The following is a 21,875-nucleotide window of genomic DNA, read 5'->3' as shown; positions in this document are numbered from 1 at the left end:
CCAGGGATTAGAACATAGACATTTTGGGGGGCTATTATTCTTCCTACCACAGGATTAGACATGAGCAACCAACTATAATAAGTGACAAGTAATTTGCTATATTGAGCTGTAAAATAAAAGAAGATCTCACACAGGCCTAGAAATGTGGAACAAATCACAGAGCAGAACAACTGAGCCGGGGTGGAAAAATAGGATTTTACCTAGGAAATACGAAGAAAGGTATCTAAGAGAGAAAGAATAGCTTGAGCAAACCATGTGTTTTTTTAAACTTCTACTGACAATACTCAGTCTAAAAGTACCTTCATCTCTCATCCAAACTCTTACATTAGCTTCCTTTCTAGTTCCCATATCCACTTTGCCTCCTTCCCAATCCATTTTCTACACAGCAGTCAGGGAGCTCTTAAAAACAAAACAAAACAAAACAAAACAAAACAAAACAAAACAAAACAAAACACTGGATGGCAAATCCTGTCATGCCTTTGCTTGAAACCCTTCAATGCCTTTCCATTGCCGTTAGCATAAAGATCATCATTGTTAACAGGAACGCATAAGCGCTCCATGATCAGACCCTTCCCTTGATTTTGTATCTTATATATGAAATCTTTCCTCTTGGTTTTCTGATCTGTGTTCTAACAATGAACTAGTTTCATTTTCTTTTTTCAAATTGGGGTATACCTTACATATAATAGTACACCCAAATCAAAAGATTTTTTACCTAATCCATACTTACATGAACATCATCCAGTACCCAGAAAATTTTCTCATGTCTCTTAGTCAATGCTACTTCTTCCAGAGATTTTTTTTTTTAGTTTTAATACTGTAGATTAGTTCTACCAAACTTTAAATTTCATTTAAAGGGAATCAGTAATTCATTCAGCATTTTATCTGTCTTCTTTTACTCCACTAAGCATAATGTTTTTGAGATCCATCTCATCACAGTTTGTTCATTTTTTATTATTGTGCATTATCCCCGTGTATAAACCACCCTAATTTGTTTATCCATATACCTGTGGATTCATGTTTGGCTTGTTTACCACTTGGGGCTATTAATTTATCTTGCTGTTTTTTTTTTTATTGAGACAATTGATATGTAACACATATTACTAAAATGTAAAACATAATGATTTGATATATGTATATATTGTGAAATAGTTACCCCAATGACTCTAGTTAACATCTATCAGCACACATAGTTATAATTTTTTCTTGTCATGAAAACTTTTAAGATGTATTCTCTTAACAACTTTCGAACAAAAAAACTATAGTCACTATGCTGTATATTACATCTCCAGGACTTATTTATTTTGTAACTGGAAATTTGTACCTTTTGACTTCTTTTACCCATTTTGCCTCCCTCTTACCCCTACTCTCACCTCTCACAACTACCAATCTTTTCTCTGTAAATTCAAGAGTTTTTTTAGATTCCACAAACAAGTGAGATGACACAGCATTTGTCTTTCTCCATTTGACTTATTTCACTTAATGTAATGCCCTCAAAGTCCATCCAAGTTGTCACAAATGCAAGATTTTCTTCTTATACTACATTTTATTTTTTTTAATTAAAAAAAATTTTTTTTGGAGAGAGAGAAAGAGAGAATAAGCAAGTGGAGGGAGGGCATAAGGAGAGGGAAAGAGAATCTTAAGGAGGCTCCATGCTAAGCCTCGTAGGGGGCTCAATCTCACAACTCACAAGATCATGACTTGAGCTAAAATCAAGAGTCAGCTGCTTAACGAGCTGAGCTACCCTGGCACTCCAATTTTCTTTTTTTATGGCTTAATAACATTCAATTATATCACATTTTCTTTATCCATTCATCCATTAATAGACACTTAGGCTGCTTTTATACCTTGGCTATTTTAAGTCATGCTGCAGTGAGTATGGTGGTGCATATACATTTTTAAGTTAGTGTTGTCATTCCTTTGATAAATACCCAGAAATAGAATTGCTGGATCATATGGCAATTCTGTTTCTAATTTTTTGAGAAAACTCCATACTGTTTTTCAAAGGACTACATCAATTTACAATCCCACCAACAGTGCACGAGAGTTTTCTTTTCTCCTTATCCTTGCCATCACTTGTTATTTCTTGTCCTTTGGTAATAGCCATTCAGACAGGTATGAGATGATATCTTATTGTGGTTTTGATTTGCATTTCCCTAATTATTAGTAATATTGAATACCTTTTCATGTCCCATCTATCCTCTATATGTCTTATTTAGAAAAGTATTCAGGGATGCCTAGGTGGTTCAGTGGTTGAGCATCTGCCTTCTGCTCAGGGTATAATACCAGGGTCCTAGGATCAAGTCCCAAATCAGGATCCCCGCAGGGAGCCTGCTTCTCCCTCTGCCCATGTCTCTGACTCTCTCTGTGTGTCTCTCATGAATAAATAAAATCTGAATATATATATATATAAATATATATATTAATATATATATATTAAGATCTTCTGCCATTTAGGGCAATTATGAAAAAAGCTTCTATGAAAATTTTTATTATTGTGGTAAAAAGCACATAACATAACATTTGCCATCTGAATCATTTTTAAGTGTACAAAACAGTAGTGTTAACTGTATGGCCCGTTATTGTGCAACATATCTCTAGAACTTTTTCATCTCACAAAACTAAAGCTCTATGCCTACTAAATAACTATTTCCCTTTTTCCCCATTCCTCCAGCTTCCAACAACCATTATTCTAAGAATTTTATTCCTTTAGATATCTCATATTAGTGTAATCATGAAGTATCTGTCTTTTTGTGACTGGCTTACCTCACTTAACATAATGTCCTCAAGGTTCAACCGTATTATAGTATATGACAAAATTCCATCCTTTTTAGAGCTGAATAATATTCCATTGTAGGTATATGCCACATTTTCTTTATCATTCATCTATTAATGGACATTTAGGTTGCCTCCACCTCTTGGATACTGCGAATAATGCTTCAATGAATATGAGTGTGCAATTATCTCTTCAAGATCCTGTTTTCAATTCTTTTGGATATATACCCAGAACTGGAATTGCTGGATCATATGGTAATTATATTTTTAATTTTCTGAGGAACCTAAGTCTCTGAAATTTTCGTACAAGTTTTTATTTTGTGAACACAAGCACTCAGTTTTCTTTGATATATACCTAGGAGTGGAATCACCAAGCTATAGGGAAGCCATGTGTTTTACTTTGTGAGAAACTTCCAAACTGCTTTCCAAAATGGTTGTGCCATCTTTCATTCCCACCAGCAATGAATGACTAGTCCACCATAAGTGTCATACCTACGGTGACACCCTTCAGCCACAGGGGCATACTCCAATAATCAACGTCCACATCTAGCCCTGACTCCTCCTGTCATATCTACACCTACACTATGTAAAATCAGTCTTCAAAATTTTAGCCTTCCTAGTGGGTATGTAAGAGTATCTTATTGTGGTTTTTACATTTTTTCCACAGACCTATATTCATGTTCACATCACGCCTCTTGGCACACATCCTTCCCTCTGTTTGGAACTTATCTTACTTTTCCTCCCACTGACCCTATGTTGGCCTCTCCATTTTCTTCCACTACCCTTTAGATCTCAGATCAAATATCACTTCCTCTTCTTGGAGAATATTCACTGACCATCAATTCTGAAATTAGATCAGATACCTCTGTTATATTTCCTGTGTCTCCTCTATACTTCTAGTACCTAGAACATAGCCAGAGTACATCATAGACACTCAGTAATTATTATTTGAGTCAGTGAAAAATTCGATGAAGTGTGAAATGTCAGAACCAGTAGAGATGTGGAGCTTTGGAGGCTGTGGGAAGGTAAACTATGGTAGCTGTTCTGGAAAGCAATTTAGTACCATTTACTATACACAAAACATATGACCTAGTAATCCTGCTCCTGTGGTGTATACTGAAGACTTTCTCATCTAGAATCATTAAAGTACAGGTACTAGGAAGTTCACTACAGCTTTATTCAGAGGGGGTCAAACCTGGGGTCCATTATTGAGAGAATGGATAGTTAAAATGTGGCAGATATATACCATGGAGATGCCAGGTAGTTCTTAGCAGCTACAGACTAGATAAACATAACTGCATGGATAGATTTAATAAATGCAGTACTAAGTAAAAAAGTTAAGCAACAGAAATTATATATATGTATATAAAAATAAAATTTACAAAAAATAAAAATATATGCCCACAAAATAATAATATATAGCTCTGAAGAACACCTTACAAATAAAATAATGTACATAGTATTAGATTGCCTGCCTTGGAGGAGGAAGAGAAAGCAAGATACAAAGAGATTAAATTAAATAAATAGAACAAGAGAAAATATGTCTTATTCAATAGCATTATTAATATAAGTTTTAAAATACTGTTTTAAAAATCATAAGAAATGAAATACATTTAAGGAAATGTACAAGAATTTAAGGAAAATACAGGAATTTAATTTTACACTATATATTTTCTCTGGTTAAATTCTTTACTTTCTGCTTTACATTTTTCTAAGTTTTCTTAACCTGGGATCGCTGGATAGGTTTCAGCCCTATCTTCTGTCACTGCATAACCTGCTGAGCCCACATGCAGCTAGTCCCTCCAGCTGGTCAACTCATGTCACTAGCCTCAATGCCATGCTCATACCTATGGTGACACCCTTCAGCCACAGAAGCATACTCAAATAATCAAGGCCCACATCTAGCCCTGACTCCTCCTGTCAGTAGCTTGCATCATTGGCTCAACTAGCCCCTTCAGTTAAGTACTTATACCCCATCAGCCTAAGTCCCAACACTGGCTTCCACTGCTGTGTGCCTCTGAGAAGGCCTTGCAACTACAGGAGTACATGCCAAGACCCAGGGCTACTGCAGGCAAGTGTGTACACCACCAGCTCCAGCCACCACAGTGGCTGTCCTGGTCCCTAGCTGCTGTACTTGAAGAAGATACTGAGGACCCCAAAATCCCTTGCAGTCACTCTAACACCTCCCCATCCTCCGCCATCACAGTGCTTATGAAAGACTACACAGCTGTCAGTGTTACAGACCTGAGACACTTGAGCCAACTAAATATGATGCCTCCCTGCCCCAGACACAGAGCTACAGGGATCATGAATAATCAGGGAAATCTGACACCACCAAAGGAACTGAGTAAACTTCTAGTAACTGACCCAAGGAAATGGAGATACATGAATTGCCTGAAAAAGAATTAGAAATAATTGTTCTAAAGATACTCAGAAAGTTACAGGAGAATACAAACAATTTAATAAAAATCAGGAAAACAATAAAAGAACAAAATGAGTTCAACAAAGAGACAGAAAACAGAAAATAATCAAAAAAGGTTTGGAGCTGAAGAATACAATAACTGAATTAAAGAATTCAGTACAGAGCTCAACATCATACTGAACCAAGCAGAAGAAAGAATAAATGAAATTGAAGACAGATAGTTTGAAATTATTCAGTCAGAGGAGCAAAAATTAAAAAAAGGAATGAAGAAAGTGTAAGGGATTCATAGGAAACCATTAAGACAATCTATGAATTATTGGAGTCTCAGGAGAAAGTGACAGAAAGTTTATTTAAAGTAATAATGGGGGGCAGCCCGGGTGGCTCAACAGTTTAGCACCTGCCTTCAGCCCAGGGCCTGATCCTGGAGACCTGGGATCGAGTCTCACATCAGGCTCCCGGCATGAAGCCTGCTTCTCCCTCTGCCTGTGTCTCTGCCTCTCTCTCTCTGTCTCTCATGAATAAATAAATAAAAACAATCTTAAAAGAAAAAGAAAAAATAATAAAGTAATAATGGCTGAACTTCCCAAACCTGAGGAAAGATTTAGATATCCAAGTTTATGAAGCTAATAGGTCAGCCCCAAATTCCAATCCAAAATGATCTTAATAAAATAATAATAATAAAACTGTCTATATTAAAGACAGAAATGTAAAAGTATCGAGAAAAATATCTCATACTGGGGAACTCTTCATCAGACTGAGTGGATTTCTCAACAAAAACCCCGGAAGCCAGGAGACAGTAGGATGATATTTTCAAAATGCTGAAATTAAAAACCTGCCAACCAGATTAGTTTACTTAGCAAAGTTGTCCTTCAGAAATGAAGGTGAGATAAAAATTTTCCCAAAAAACAGAAGCTGAGTTAGTTCTTCATCACAACACCTGCCTTACAAGAAATGCTGAAAGGAGTTCCATAAGCTGAAAAAGAAAGGATAATAATAAGCAACATAAAAACAAAACATGAAAATATTCTCTACACAAGTAAATGTAAGAACACAGAATCAGAATGCCCTAATACTGTGAAATGTTGTGTTAATCACTTAACTCTAGCATAAATTCTAAAGGACACAAGTGTTAAAAATAGCTGTAGCTACAGTAATTCACTAACAGATATATCCCTGAAATTCTAACATGAAAAAAATGTAAGGAGGAAGAGTAAAAGGGTACAGTTTTGCATGTGATCAAAATTAGGTTGTTATCAGCTTACATAGATTTTTATAGATACAAGATGTTTCAAGATTGCCTCAGACTAACCATAAAACAAAGAGCTATGTAGATACACATGAAATAAAGAGAAGGAAATCAAGTATACCGTTCTGAAGAAATATCAATTCAAAATGAAGACATCAAGAGAGAAAGAAAGGAACAAAGGGACTACAAAACAGCCAGAAAGCAATTAACAAAATGGTAATAGTAAGCCCTTAGAGAGAAACAATTATTTTAAATGTAAGTGGATTAAATTCTTCAATCAAAAGGCATAGAGTGGCTAAATGGATTTAAACAAACAAACGAGACCCTTACTGGTTACTGCTTACAAAAGACTACTTCAGTTTTAAGGACACACATAGGCTCAAAGTGAAAGGATGGAAAAAGATATTCTGTGCAAATGGAAACCAAAATAGTAGGAGTAGCATACTTATATCAGAAAAAATAGACTTTGGAAAAAAATAACAAGAGATCAGTTCATCAAGGGAATACAACAATTGTAAATACTTATGCAGCCAACACCATAACCCTTAAATATATTGAGCAAATACTAACAGGCCTGGAAAGCATAATATACAGCAATACAATAATAGTAGGAAACTTCAGTACCCCCACTTTCTCTAATGGATACATCTTCCAGACAAGACAATCAATAAGAAAACATCAGACTTGATCTATACTTTAGACCAAATGGATCTGACAGACATGTACAAAACATTTCATCCAACAGCAGGAAAATACACATTTTACTCAAGTGTACACAGAACATTCTCCAGGACAAATCACATGTTATGTCATGAAACAAGTCTTAACAAATTTTAAAAGACTGAACTAATACCAAGTATCTTTTGTGACCACAATACTATGAAATTCAGGACGAATAACAAGAGGAAAACTGGAAAATCCACAAAAATGTGGAAATTAACAGACTCTTGAACAGCTAATGGATCAAGGATAGAAGCAAAAGAAAATCCAAAAAATATATTGAAACAAAAATGGAAACACAATATAACGAAACTTCTGGGATAAAGCAAATGCAGCGTTAAGAGGCAAACTTACAGCAATAAATACCTACCTAAGTACATACATAGATACATACATAATCTACAACAATCCTTATATCTTAAGGAACCTCTAGAAAAAGAACAGACTAAGCCCCAACTTACAATGAAATATTATTCAGCCATAAAAGAGAAGATTCAACCTGGGTGAACCAGAGGGCATTATGCTACATGACATAAGGCAGAGTAAGAAAAATATTTATCTGTATGATCTTATTTATATGTGAAACCTAAAAACTTTGACTTCGGTATGTGTATCAGATGATGGATATTAACTAAGCCTATTATGATAATCATTTCACAGTATATGTAAATCAAACCATCTTGAACTTATACAATGATATATGTCAATTATTTCTGAATAAAACTGGGAAAAGTCCATGTTAAACTTATAGAAACAGAAAACAGAACGTTAGTTACCAGAGGCTAGAAGTTGGGGGAAATGGAGCAGTGTTGGTCAAAAAGTACAAACTTTTGGTTATAAAATGAATAAATTCCAGGGATCTAATGTAAGGAAAGGTGACTAGAGTTACCAATACTCTATTGTATGCATGAAAGTTGCTGTGAGATTAAATCCTGAATATTCTTACCATAACAACAACAACAAAAGGGTATTTATGTGGGGTGAAAGATGTGTTTTTGTGGTAAACATTTTGCAATATATATGTCTATCAAATCATCACATTGCACTTTAAATTTATATAATATTGTATGTCAGGTCTCAAGGCTGGAAAAAATTAGGAAAATTCAGTCTCCATTAGGGTACCTAGTTTGAGGATTCTACACCTGTATTATCCACATATTCTAAGATGTAAATAAGTTTGCATGTTTACATATAAATTATTCTCTTAAATGTTTTCCTTAAGAATTTTCTTCTCAGAATGCAGATCATTTTTGTTTGGAAAGATTTAAATTGAGTATGACTCACTTAAATAGCTTTTATCTTACATAGCAAATCTAAACACTTTCTCACAGTCTCCTTATCCAGTACACTCTTGGGCAGGCTATAACTTCCTAAGAAATGATTTTTTTTTTTTTTTTGTATTCCACATGGACTCATTTGGAACTCCCTCTTTTGGGTAATGTTAAATAATGAATAGCTGATATTACTCACTCTTTAGAGGATGAGTTAAAATTTTTTTCATTACCATATCATTGATAAAACTTGATTTTAAGATTTTAAATTTATTATAAAAACACTAAGTTAAATGGAAACTACTTAGAGATGCCTAGAAATATTGGCTTTTTTCTTATTATAAATCTATTAAAAATGGCTAAATAGTCCATTTGTCTTCATAAACAGCTGTGTTTTAAAGATGGCATTTTTTTCTAATATGAAAGTAACTCATTATAGAATACTAGCAAGTATAAACTGTATGAAAAAGAAAATGAAAGCCACCTATCTATTATTCCACCACCCAAAGAGAGCCATCATCTAAATATTGTGTTTCCTTAGTTTCCTGTGGTAGCACAGGCATGACTCTGTATCTGTGTGCCATTCACACAATTTTATGCATAGGCTAGATGACAAAGGGACAAATCCAAAATATTAAATAAGTAATGTCTCATAGTGTTTATTACTTACAAGCCAATTTTATTTCCTTTTTTTAAACCTTCATTAACTCTGCTAAGAACATTTTTTCCCCACGTTTTTGAACCTAAAGCCACAGCTTCACAGAAGTGTAGTTAGAACATTAGCAAATTGAAGCATTAGCAAATCACAGAGCTCAGATTCAAAATCAATTCTCTTGTCCTCTCAAAACCTAGTTTTCTTCTCTCAATAATCCAACTACTTCATGTATTTGGATATCTGCTACAATCTGTCCCTTTGACTAAATTAAAAATCATTTTAAAAGTTTGCCTTAAAACACCCTCAGAGTGTTACTAAATTAAGTTTAAGTATCAAGTATAAATTTTCAAGCAATTAGTTTTGGTTTTGCCTGAGCAGAACACCCCACAGATGATGTCGAATAAAAGCTATTTACACACTACCATAGAGCATTTCTTGTAAAAACGTTGGTTCTGTAGCAGCGATTTGCTAATCAAATTCAGAATTTGATTTGAAATGCCTCCGGCAGGCAGCCAATCCAGTTATGAAAGAACAGAAGCAAAAACTAGAGCCCTGGTGAGTCTCCTCCAGAAGCAAGCTGGGTCCTTTGCTCTCATTAGCACACTGGTTCCATAGGAAATCATTGTAATTGCTCCTAAAATAAAATATTATAGTTAATTTTTTCAATAAATTATTGGACCATCCTAGACACAAAACATGTACATTTCAGAATCTAGAATTATAAAATATTTTGACATGTTTTAATATAAACAGGAACATTTCCAATGATTGCTTGGATCTAAAATGTTTTTCCACTTGACATTTGTTTATACTTCCTAGGAAAGAAACTCTATTTATGGATAACTGAATAACACAAATAAACATCAGAGAGAGCTGAAAAATCAGCTTTGATTATGCATGAAAATCTACAATGTCATTGTGTACTCTTATGCCGTATTCTGATTGCCTGTTTATTTTTACAGAACTGCTGGTGAGCCTATGGAAGAGGAGCCAGCCTTGTGAAGTGCCAAGCCCCCCCACCCCCATATTTCCTGTGTGTGACATCATTGTGTATCCCCCCACCCAGCACCCTCAGACATGTCTTGTCTGCTGCCTGGGTGGCACAGATTCGATGTAACATAAACACTGGGCACAAAATTCTGAACAGCAGCTTCACTTGTTCTTTGGATGGACTTGAAAGGGCATTAAAGATTCCTTAAACGTAACTGCTGTGATTCTAAAGTTACAGTAAACCACGATTGGAAGAAACTGCTTCCAGCATACTTTTAATATGCTGGGTGACCCACTCCTAGGCCCAGAGTATGAACTAATAACATCCAGTACAGCATTAGATACTGTTAATTATTATGGATGCTATGACAGCCAGTGAAATTTTGGGCAAAACCTAAGAAATACTCATTCCTGACATTCTGATCAGTTTTTTATTGGGTAATTTTTGTCAGTCTTAAATTGTTTACAGGATTTGCTTTCAGCTATGAACGGATAACAGTTCCCAACATATTGCAAGGGTTGTTTTGTTTTGTTTGTTTTTTGGCCTTTGTTTTAACACATGATTCAACTCTTGCTAGTAAGAGTTCAAGATGGAGAAACTGGGATGAGGCTTTTTTCAGTGGAATAAACCATGCTAAATCTCAAAGTCCAAATGCCAAAGGAACCTCACATACTGTATGTAATGGTGCAATATTTTATGTCACATTTTTTGAGAAAAATAACCCTATTTCCCTGATATCCCTCTGTGCATCCCCACACATGGAGATTTACAATTGTATTTGAGGATGAGGTCTCCCCCCTCATACATCCCTTGCTCTGATGATAGTAGTTTCAAGCATATGTTCAACATAAGATGGTCTTAATTTTTTCCAAATCCATTAAGAACTTAGTTCTCACTTTTCATCTTTCCTCCATCACATCCTTTCTTCTTACCTTTCATCCTTCCTTCCTATAGAAAAGCTAAAGATTACCCGTAATCTCCCCAATTACTCAGGAGCCTTGAGTATTTCGTGTTTGGGTTTTTTTTGTTTGTTGGTTGGTTGGTTTGTTTTACTTTTCAGGTTAACACGGTTGCTTGGCCTGATGTATTCTTTTAGCTGTGACATCATTGAGGTGAAGCAATGTTACTGAATTTTCTAGATCTTGAAAATGTGTTAATGAAGGCATTGCCTATTTGAAGTCACCTTGAATTGTGTTAACCTTAAAGTTGTGCCTTCCTGTGGAGAAAAGACAAACACAAAAACATAAATTTAACCTTCACACATGTTGCCTTAATGTCAAAGGCTAAAAATAAAGGACATTTATTTCTGAGATTAAAAGCAATTTACTAAATATTAGTAGGTTATGCCCCTACCTCCCAAAATTTTATTTCAATGTATAACTCAAACACCTAAAGATATTGATGTAGAATACCTCACAGTATTTAATATCTGATGATGCTTTTGAAAGAGTTGTTTCTTTTATATATTTTCCTAACTCAAAGGATATATTAAAGCCATAAGTGAAGATTGTCATGCTTTTATTCAGAAATCTGAAAGAAACCTTAATTAAAACAAGGTTTTAGGGAAGGCCATGATATGAAAGATATAGAACAATATGGTTTTAGTTAAAGAGGACTCTAACCTGTAAATCAAAGATGAAAGATCTCACTCAAGTAGAATTATATAACTCCCTTTTGTTATACAGTCAGACCATATTTTTCATGCATTTGGTTTTTTTAGGATTACCATTTTAATTTTAAAGACTTTTATTACATATACAAAAATGGCTCAATACTTGGTTTAACATCTTAGAAATTTGAGACACTCTTTGAAATAGGAAATCTTAAATGGAATGTAATTCAGTATTAGTTAAAAATTAGTTTTATTGCATAAGAGTAAGGTCAATCTAGATTCACAATAGTAATGAATTTTTGCAAAAAAAATATTTTCGAAGAAATTCATGCAATCTTGTTTGCTAGCTCTTGCTATTTTCCATAATTGCTTGAGGAGATTTACTTACAGAAAACCAAATAGTGGAGCCAAAGAAAACACACACACACCTTGACAAGGAAAGTTATATCGTATTTTAATTGGAAATGTAATTGTGACTTTTAAAAATCAACTTCATAATAACAAATCTCTGTTACTACTTTCCATCCTCCCAGATATTTTTTAGATGTTGAATAAGAAAATGAAACAGATTAGTGCAATCATAGTAATTTACTGAAGCTTCCTGTAATAATTTTGCCACATACTTATTATACATAGCCATCAAACTGATAAAGCCAAATCACTAGGACATCTCCATGGTTATTTAGATTTAAAACATGACACATTAATGAGTTAATCACACATCCTTCCATGTGATACTGTACCCAATTGGTTGCAGTTAGGGTCTTTAGGATACCAAGAGGCAGATAAACTATGGAGAGGATTAATCACAGCTGAATGTAGTATTAAGAACAGAATGCCAGTACTTTTTGATTATACCATTACAAGCTATAGGATAGCCTTCAGGGACGGAATGGAGGCTTTTGGAGAATATCAACACTTCTTTTGAAATAGACCAGCACTTTTTGAAAGGGTGGTTTCACTTGGTAATCATTTTCTTCACTTACACACTTAATTTCTATTGCTCATAATAGTAAGAGGTTATTAGAAGAACTCCCCTCTAAACATTATCAGCAACATGTCTTTCTGATCCATACTTTGAAGGCTAAATACATAAGCTTTCTCACAATCTCATAACTTATGCATGATGAATAAAAATGATGACTTTTGAGAAATCAATTAATAAATAATCCCAGGGCTTTAATAAGATTTGATAATAAATACAAAAAAGAAAATTAAGTTTCTCAATTATGTACTATAATCCAGGGTTAAATATAAAGTTGAAAAACAGACAATTTTATTAGGATAATAAGTAAAATGGACTTCAAGTGATAATTGAGGCTATATAATTATTGCTTAGTAAATGGAAAGAATGTTTTCAAGTGAAATATTTTAAAACATTTTTAACATATTTACATCAATATCAGAGATAGAAATCTGCTTTTAGAGAAAATGGAGATACTCGTGCAAAACTGTTGCAAATCGCATTTCCATAACCAATCACAAGAATTGAAATCTTGCCTTCAGTTTTTACTATAACCCTTTGCAAACTTTCACATACCTCTCACTGAGGATAGGTGAGGCATCTGGCTGGCTCAGTTGGTAGAGCATGTAACTCTTGATCTTGGGGTTGTAAGCTCAACCCCACATTGGGTGTAAAGATTACTTAGAAATAAAACCTTTTAAAAAAAAGAAAAAGAAAAGGTGGTGGATTTGAAAGCAGGATGTCTCCTCACACAATTTCAGAAACTGTAGAGCTGGTCTCTCCTAACAGCTTAGTACTATTTTATTTCCAAAGGTCATTCATAAAGCTTTGTGGATTTACTGGATTTCTTCACAGATTCCATATGGAAATAAAATAGAATTATCATGTGGAAAGTCTCCTGGGAGAAAATTTCTCTTCAATCAGGACTTTTATACTTATTTTTTATGCCAGCATCTATGTTTAGGGTGGTTTATTTAAATATTTATTACTATTTATCTTCTGAAAGTTTACACTCAACTTGTCTCAGTGAAAGTATTAAATGTCTAATAGCCACAAAACAAGCCAAAGGTTTCTGTCTTAAAAGCAATTCATTCTGAGCTGGAAATAATCATTTTGTCAGAGTTTGACATTGTCATTTCTAGGGGTATCTATCTTAACATTCTCTTCCTGCTTCAGGAATGAAATGACTTGCTGAAAAATAGGAAAAAGAAAAGAAGTAGGGAAAAACACCTGTTTAACTCTTCCGTAAAGAGGGCATTTTCACCTCCAAAAGAAATGAAAACCAGATTATCTAAGCTAAGAAATGGAGGCATTTTATTGTTGTCTTTAAAACTGATCATCAACATGGTCATGATCTTCATCAAATATCTCTTGTGTTCCCAGAGGACACAATTATATTTTGGTCTCCAGCAGTATTATATACTATTTACTGCCTTTTGAATGAAGTATTAGGTGTATTATATCACCTGAATCAGTACCATCACTAAAATACATAAGTGCCTATCTGTGGCTTCTTTTCTCAGTCATATTTACATTGAAAACCATAGCCCTTGCCTCCTTGATTTTACTCTATCAAATGCCTCACGAAACACAGCATGCTTGTCATATAGTCCAGAGTATAAATTTTTTAGATAAACATGGTATATAGGACTCTAGAACTTGATTTCTCCAAATCAGCTCCAGTCTATGTTTTTTATAATATACATGGCTGGTTTTATATAATGGCTTATGCAACAGCTGAGTCAGTTATAATATGTTGGAAATAGCTGGGTCAGACAATTGAAACTTAGACTGTTGATCTGGGGCTTTTTGGACTTGATCTCAATGATAGAGTAATAGGATTGTAACAATTTCTCAAACCATCTTAATTCTCAAACTGGAACTTTTAGCAAATACGTGATGAATTCACCATACAGGGCCAGTCTTAGTAACCAACAATTTCCTTTCCACCCTTCTTTCCCTTGTCTAACTGCCAATAACAAACTGCCATATCTAAACTATCAGAGTAATTTCTTAAATCTCTATGTTTCCTAAGTAGAAACAACCTCAGCAACTTATATTCTGAGACACTACTAGGTATACTTTGAGTCATGCCAATTTACATAAACTCTAGTATAGATTCTCTTTATCTTCCTTTTTATCTCTTCCTTTTCAAGAGCTACTTGACTTTTTTTTACTATTCTTATTTTAAAATATAGACCCAGTTATTGTGTTTTGGCCTACAGTCTTGGATTTGGCACTTTATTTTATTAATACAGAATTTTTCTTTTGGTCTCAAATGTGGTTTCCCACCATTCTTGGTACTGCCTACTTCTGTTGTACTAGTTATAGCAGTAAGAAGATTATATATACTCTCCATGCCGTTTGGATGATGCCTTTCTGAGTAAACTCAGAAGCATAAACTCTAACCTGAAGAAAAAATGCCAGAGGAGTAATTTTAAATCAATATAATTTGGAAATAAGATATTATTTCCAGACTATTCAAAGAAAATTGGAGTCTTTTATTTTTCTGTTTGGGCCTTAGGCACAATAGAGGCAAATGTTGCAACATCAAATAAAATAAAGGAGGGTCAAATGTTTTGTGGGACAATGTCGTCATGTCCTTTAAGCTTCATGGTTGTGCCCTTTCTTAGAGTTGGCATTTTATGACACTTGATATCTTGCAGCAGCTTCAGGCTGTTGCTTTTATTAACTTAAACTTGAGTAGAAGTGAAGTAATATAACAACTTAGGAATTAAGAATTCTGAGATCTAAAGAGGAATCACACTTTCCTGGGGATGAAAAAAAATGTTTTTAGATAAAAATCTACATATGCTTTTTCTAATTTTAAGATTCTCAAATTTTTCTGGATAAGCAATGTCAGTGTCTATCTCCACAATAGCTGGGTTATATGAAATTGCCCTTTCAGTGGTTGCTAGGCATAAGAAGCATTCTGTTACAAGTGAATGACCATTTTGTAGATTATACCTTGTCAGTTTGTGTCATTTGAAAGCAAATATCCTGATATTTTTAAACAAGGTGGGCAGGGCAGGCAGGAAACGAATATTTATTACTCTCATGATTAAACAACTTTAGACCAGGCTTGTTGATGTGTATGCCAATAATCTGGAGTTTCTGGCTTTGTGTAAAATTAAAATGTCTTTTCTATTGTGGTCTGATATCTGTTTCTGTAATAAGATCAGTTTGTTGTCCTCTGTGCACCAGTGGTTTTGCCCTTAATTTTTTTGGCTAGCATTCACCAAAATCTGTCATCCAGAGCTGCTGAGAAAAATACTTGTTGCCAAACTTCTTTTCTTAAAATTGTGCTGCCAGTGATGTTTTCCCAGATGTGAAAAATAATTATCTAATAAAGGATTAATACCTAATAACAATACCATTGTTGAACATGCTCATGGAATGTTTACCTTCTTTAGGATTCCTTTTTTTGTATTTGAAAATATTGAATGGATAATTCAATGGTGTGTTCCAAATTAATGTCAATGTTGTTAATGTTGTGATTTTCCTTCAAAGAGGATGAAAGATTTCCTTTTGTCTTGTGTTTTCTACTGAATTAGATTTTCCTCTAGTCCTAGTGTGAATAAAAGCTGTTTGAAATAAAAGTGTTCTTATTTGTCTACCTCCTTGGTGTCCACTGCTAGACTCTGAATACTAGATATTTGGCAAGTGTTTGTTGAATAGATAAAATATTAATTATAAGTTACTGTGACATATACTGTTTCACTTTCAAAAACTGAAAGGCTATTGGCAAATAAATCCCCTTTACAAGGGGAAAGGAGAAAAAATGAGTGGGAAATATCAGAAAGGGAGACAGAACACTAGAGACTCCTAACTCTGGGAAATGAACTAGGGGTGGTGGAAGGGGAGGTGGGCGGGGGTTGGGGGTGACTGGGTGACGGCACTGAGGTGGGCACTTGACGGGATGAGCACTGGGTGTTATTCTATATGTTGGCAAATTGAACACCAATAAAAAATAAATTTATTTAAAAATCCCCTTTACAATGTGAGAATTAAAAAAGACGAAAAAGTTGGTTAAAACAGAGTTGCTGTTTGAATGTAATGTGCTGCTCAGGATAACGAATAGCTAACACTGGTTAAGCCCAAACTTGTGCCTGTTACTTTACTGAGCACTGTACCAGAATTACACTATTCATCACTTGAACCCCTACATTATATATTATTACTACCATTTTCAGATGAGGCATGGAGCATAAAAAGATTAACTCATTTGCTTACCCATTGTCACAGATAGTAAGAGATTAGGCTTCAATCCTTATCTATGTCTTTCTAGCTCTAAAGTCTGTCCTCTCTCCAAATGGCATCCGTGATAAGACGAAGATCATATCATGGCATACTAAAGGGATTTTTTTTTTAACTATAAAACTATGACTAACCTTCAGAATAGGCTATATGCTCAGTCTCTGCTAACTTTATGATTTTATTAAATTACCATTTTAAATGGATTTGGTAATTGTGGCTAGGTTTGTACAGTAAGTACAAGTTTCAAAACAGTTCTTTTTTTCCCCCTATTTCAACATCTTTCTTTAATCTAGCCAATAACCCTAAAATGTCTTTGGAATACATATTTCAAAAACTCTTGAAATGTATTCCAAGACCAATACTTATTTCTGTATTTTAGAACCCCCTGCAATGTTTAACGGTCTAAAATATAACTGTTTCCAATGGACAATGGCTTGGATTCCTTCTGGGAAAAGATAGTAATATTTTGTCTAACAGAAAGTAAACTTGAGATGGAGTTAGTGGGTAGAGTCAGTTTCAATGGTAAACACCTTCAGTTTAATCAGATTTATCAAATGGCAAATGTTACTTCATGGTTCTTTGTTTCTTTTAAGTTTCCATGGTGAAAAAAGAGCAATTGAAAATATGAAGTATAAGTAAAAAATGAGACTGAGTGCATTATTTTTTAAAAATAGTTTGTAGTTAAAAATAGAAGACTAAGGAATTTCTTTTACTACTTACACTTTTGGAATTATTTGACTCAGAGTACTTCCAAATATCGCAATTACTCCTCAGCTTGTAATATCAGTATCAATATTAACTTCCACAGGCCTTCCAGTTGACCATAAATGGATGATTCCCCACATATCCTAATAAGTACTTTGGAAAAGACTGATAGTTGTTCTTTCAAATGTCATAAGAATAAGGGAACAAGATTCAGAGAAAGAGTGATTGATTTCCCATTTTTAATATTTAAAAAGCTAGAGATATAATAAAGGAAAGATTGCGTTTACCTTAGATCGAGTCAAATTTTTTGAGTCCTTACTGTTTTTAGGAAAGGAACTTCCTATTGAAAGCTTATATAATACATGTAAAATTTGATACAGTCACATGTATTTTTTGCTTTTTTCCAAGAAATAATAATTCCAAAAAACCAAGATTAAAAAACTTAAGATGTGATAAAGTAAATCAATATAATGATGTTATAAAATTAAGTTAACAAATTAATTATATATATGAAGATTTAATCAGATATGAAAGACTTTATATCCATTTTAAATGAGGTTTTTCCCTTAAGAATCTATATTTTTAGTGTGCTATTTTTAATTTTCCTTCTTTGCTATTTTAGTTGTTTATTTTTAAAATAAATATATTAATAGTTGTCAAACCCTTCACCTGGGCTCTCATTTAAATCTCAAAACACTCCCATAAGAGGAATAATTTAATAGATGAGGAAATGAGTTTAACTGCCAGAAAAAAAGCCTATCTTCTTTACCACTATCCACAAACTTATATTCGATGTAACCAGTATTCACTGAATGCCTACAATATGTTACATGTATTCAGTACTTGTTCTCATAATAGCATGGAAAATAGCAAGAAAATTGGCAGTATGACTATATAAAAGAAATGAAAGCTTCATGAAAATTCCCTTTTATATAGCTACAAAAGAAATACTACCAGCGAATAAATTTGGGATAAGAATTATGTGATACTAAGGCTTAAACAAAATGTGACCTGTCTTTCTCCATCAAATTATGACATAAAGGCAGACATAGAATATGTAGGAGAAATATTTATTCTCTAAATTATATATAATTACATTAACAGGAAGATTTGGGCAAAGATCTATGAAGAGAGTCGATATGATTTAGGGCATTTATTAAAATGTCCCTTTCATCCCTGATGTCTACTATCCCTAATGTCAACATTCAATTAAAAATATATAATTTTGAAAATTAGAAGGAGGACATTAAATTTGTAGAGACCCTAAAAATCCCCTTAGAAATTGCTTTCTAAATTGTAGACATTTGCATTTTTGTCATTATTTCTTTTTTAAAAAAATCAGTTAATTATAATTTCTGTGCATGAAGTCCCAGATAATCATGTTCTTCAATAACCATTTCTGCATTATTTCATTGCCCTTTAATGAAACATAATTTCCAACCTCTTTTACCTTTTAAAGCAGTGATCTTGATAAACAGTACTCTCAGTTCTTTCATCAGAACCCAAATCCTGATAGGCTATACCACTCTCATCAGATACATTTATAGAGGGTCTCTGTGCCATTAAACTATGCTGCCACTTTGAAGTTTGAATTTCCCCAGTTTAAAATTCAGCCCCATACTTAACTAAATGCATTTAACTTCTTTTGTTATGGTTATATGTATGTCTATCTCTCTCAAGACAAGCTATCACACACCGTCAAAAACACTGCTTTGCAATTAGTGAATATTATATAAGGATTGCTAGATACGATGAAATAGTTCCTTCTAGTCATTACTCCTTTAAGCTCAATGGAAAGTGAATAGAAAAGTATATGATGTGCTATAAAATCACTGTCCTTTCTCTTGGGATCAAGCCAAGTCAGGTATATAGAGCTTTTAGAAACTATTTCAAAAGCAGCCAAGTATATAAATCTTGTTTACTCTCAAGTTTGATTGATGTATTCCTAGAGTATTCCCAGAGAAGAAAATGCAGCACCAGAAATCCAGACTTTTGGTCTCTAGACCCATTTCTACCATGAACTAGCTTGTGATACTGGGTAAATTCATTATCTTTTCATGGCCTTAATTTCTTTTTTCCCTTTAATACTGTGAAAGTTAAACATTATACTTCTGTCATTTTAGGGAAATTATATGTTATATTTCTATTATTCTAGTGGTTACTTATATTATTAAAATGCCCACTTGACTTAACGTCACTTAGTCTTAATCATCCGTCTCTACTTTCCCTTTACAGAATACATGAGCCTTAAATTGCATTGATTTCCATATACCTTATTTTATTTTGTCTTATTATTGTCTACTTTTAATTTCTCTTTGTTTTTTTTTAAAGATTTTATTTATTTATTTATTTATTTATTTATTTATTTATTTATTTATTCATGAGAGACAGAGAGAAAGAAAGAGAGGCAGAGACACAGGCAGAGAGAGAAGCAGGCTCCATGCAGGGAGCCTGATGTGGGAATCAATCCCCGGACTCCAAGATCATGCCCTGGGCCAAAGGCAGGCGCCAAACCGCGGAGCCACCCAGGGATCCCCTTTCTCTTTGTTTTTGAATTTTGATTTCATTTATAACAATTATTGTTTTAATACAGTGATTATTAATATTTTCTATTTGCAACAAAAATAATAATAATGTCAGTACTTATTGAGATTTCATTATGTTTACCAAACTTGTTGCTCAATGATTTTGCTTGCATCCCATTTCTCTCTTCTTTCAGACTTGGAGAGAGTAATGTTCTCTTACTTTCTCTGTCTGAAATATATTGTTTTGACCCCACTCTTAAATAATATGTTGGCTGAGTATAAAATTCTGGAGGCCAGCTGGTCTTCATGCAGATTCAATGGCAGGGCCACAGCGGTGGGGCTGAGGGGTCCTCTGATCACTCCCTGGCCTTGGGTGTCACAGCTGCACTGGATTCTGAGGGCTGTTGACTCCCTGCAACTTGGGCAAGCAAGAGAACAAATCGTCTGAAGATTTTCACCTTTTATTTTTAGTGATTCCATACAGCGGCATTTTATAGCCAATGATTGTGGTTTCAAGTTTATTTTAATCTGTAGCAAAGCTTTGTAATGATTTTCTAATCTGTTTCTGAGTACTCTGTAGCCCTGCATTATGAGGCACCTACCTTCATTTTGCTAATGCTTACTCTGAATAAAAGTTTTTCCTTGAAAAAAAAAAAAAAGAAAACCTCTTCTGAACACTGAATTTGGCCTGTTGTACATAGCCTATACCAAGTGCTGGATTGAGACTCTCTTTAATAAGGAAAAACAAAGACATGGTACACATTCCAGGGCTAAATATTAATTGCTTGGCATTCTGTATGTATATACTAGTGAAACATATTTAATGATTTAAATTTCTTATTGAATCTGCTTTCTTTTGTAGCCATCTAGGAAACTGTATTTTTGGAAGATATTTGAAATTATGTAATTCTTGAATAAAATGTTTTTCAAAAAAAAATTCTATAAAATTCTAGGTTGCAAATTTTATTTTTCTCAGCACAAAGATAACATCATTTTATTGTATTCTTACCTCTACTTTAACTACCAACATGTCTGTATTCATCTTTGAAAGTGATTTCTTTTTTCCCTCTAGATCTATTAAGATCATCTCTGTAAGAAGGTGTGATCTTTTTGTTTATCCTGCAATGGACTTGTATTTCTTAAATATGAAAATTAAATTCATTTTTCTAAGATTTTATTTATTTATTCACGAGAGACCCAGAGAGAGAGAGAAAGAGGCAGAGATACAGGCAGAGGAGAAGCAGGCTCCATGCAGGGGACGTGGGACTCCATCGCAGGTCTCCAGGACTTGCGTGGGAGGTCCTGACGTGGGACTCAATCGCAGGTCCCCAGGATCACACCCTGGGCTGAAGGTGGCGCTAAACCACTGAGCCCCCTGGGCTGCCCTGAAAATTAAATTCTTTACTCTAAGTATTTTAAATTATTTATGATTGAGAGTAGCCCCCTCAATCTTCTGTTTCTTTCTTCTCTAACTCTTTGGATATAACTCTTCTTAGATCCAGATTGATAGGCCTCACCATACTTTTTGTCCCTAATCTTGCCTTTTACATTTTCCATCATGCTGTCTTTTTATGCTGCCCTCTGCAAAATTTTCTCTAATCTTCCAGGTCTAATTTTATGCATTTCCATCATATGAAGTTCAACTTTCACAGCCCATGTTATTCATTTTAAAAGATATATTCATTATTACTCAGCCATTAGAAAGGACAAATACCCACAATTTGCTTCGACC

General features: G+C 34.0%; 1 protein-coding gene across 23 annotated transcripts in view; it reads left to right on the top strand.

Annotated features, from left to right (window-relative positions):
- The window catches only part of HDAC9 (histone deacetylase 9), a 911,611-nt gene extending 895,339 nt beyond the window's left edge, over positions 1–16,272 (top strand). For all 23 annotated transcript variants that reach the window (XM_072783863.1, XM_072783864.1, XM_072783866.1 and 20 more), the window contains one exon: positions 10,052–16,272. In XM_072783863.1, coding sequence (XP_072639964.1) covers positions 10,052–10,091 — 40 coding nt within the window. In that variant the 3' untranslated portion in view covers positions 10,092–16,272. The remainder of the gene's footprint in view (positions 1–10,051) is intronic.
- Positions 16,273–21,875: the final 5,603 nt, after the last annotated feature.

This window comes from Canis lupus, chromosome 18, assembly GCF_048164855.1.
Source record: "Canis lupus baileyi chromosome 18, mCanLup2.hap1, whole genome shotgun sequence".
Taxonomy (NCBI): Eukaryota; Metazoa; Chordata; class Mammalia; order Carnivora; family Canidae; genus Canis; species Canis lupus.
Note: the sequence above shows the minus strand (reverse complement) of the source record. Positions and strands in the feature narration are given on the sequence as shown.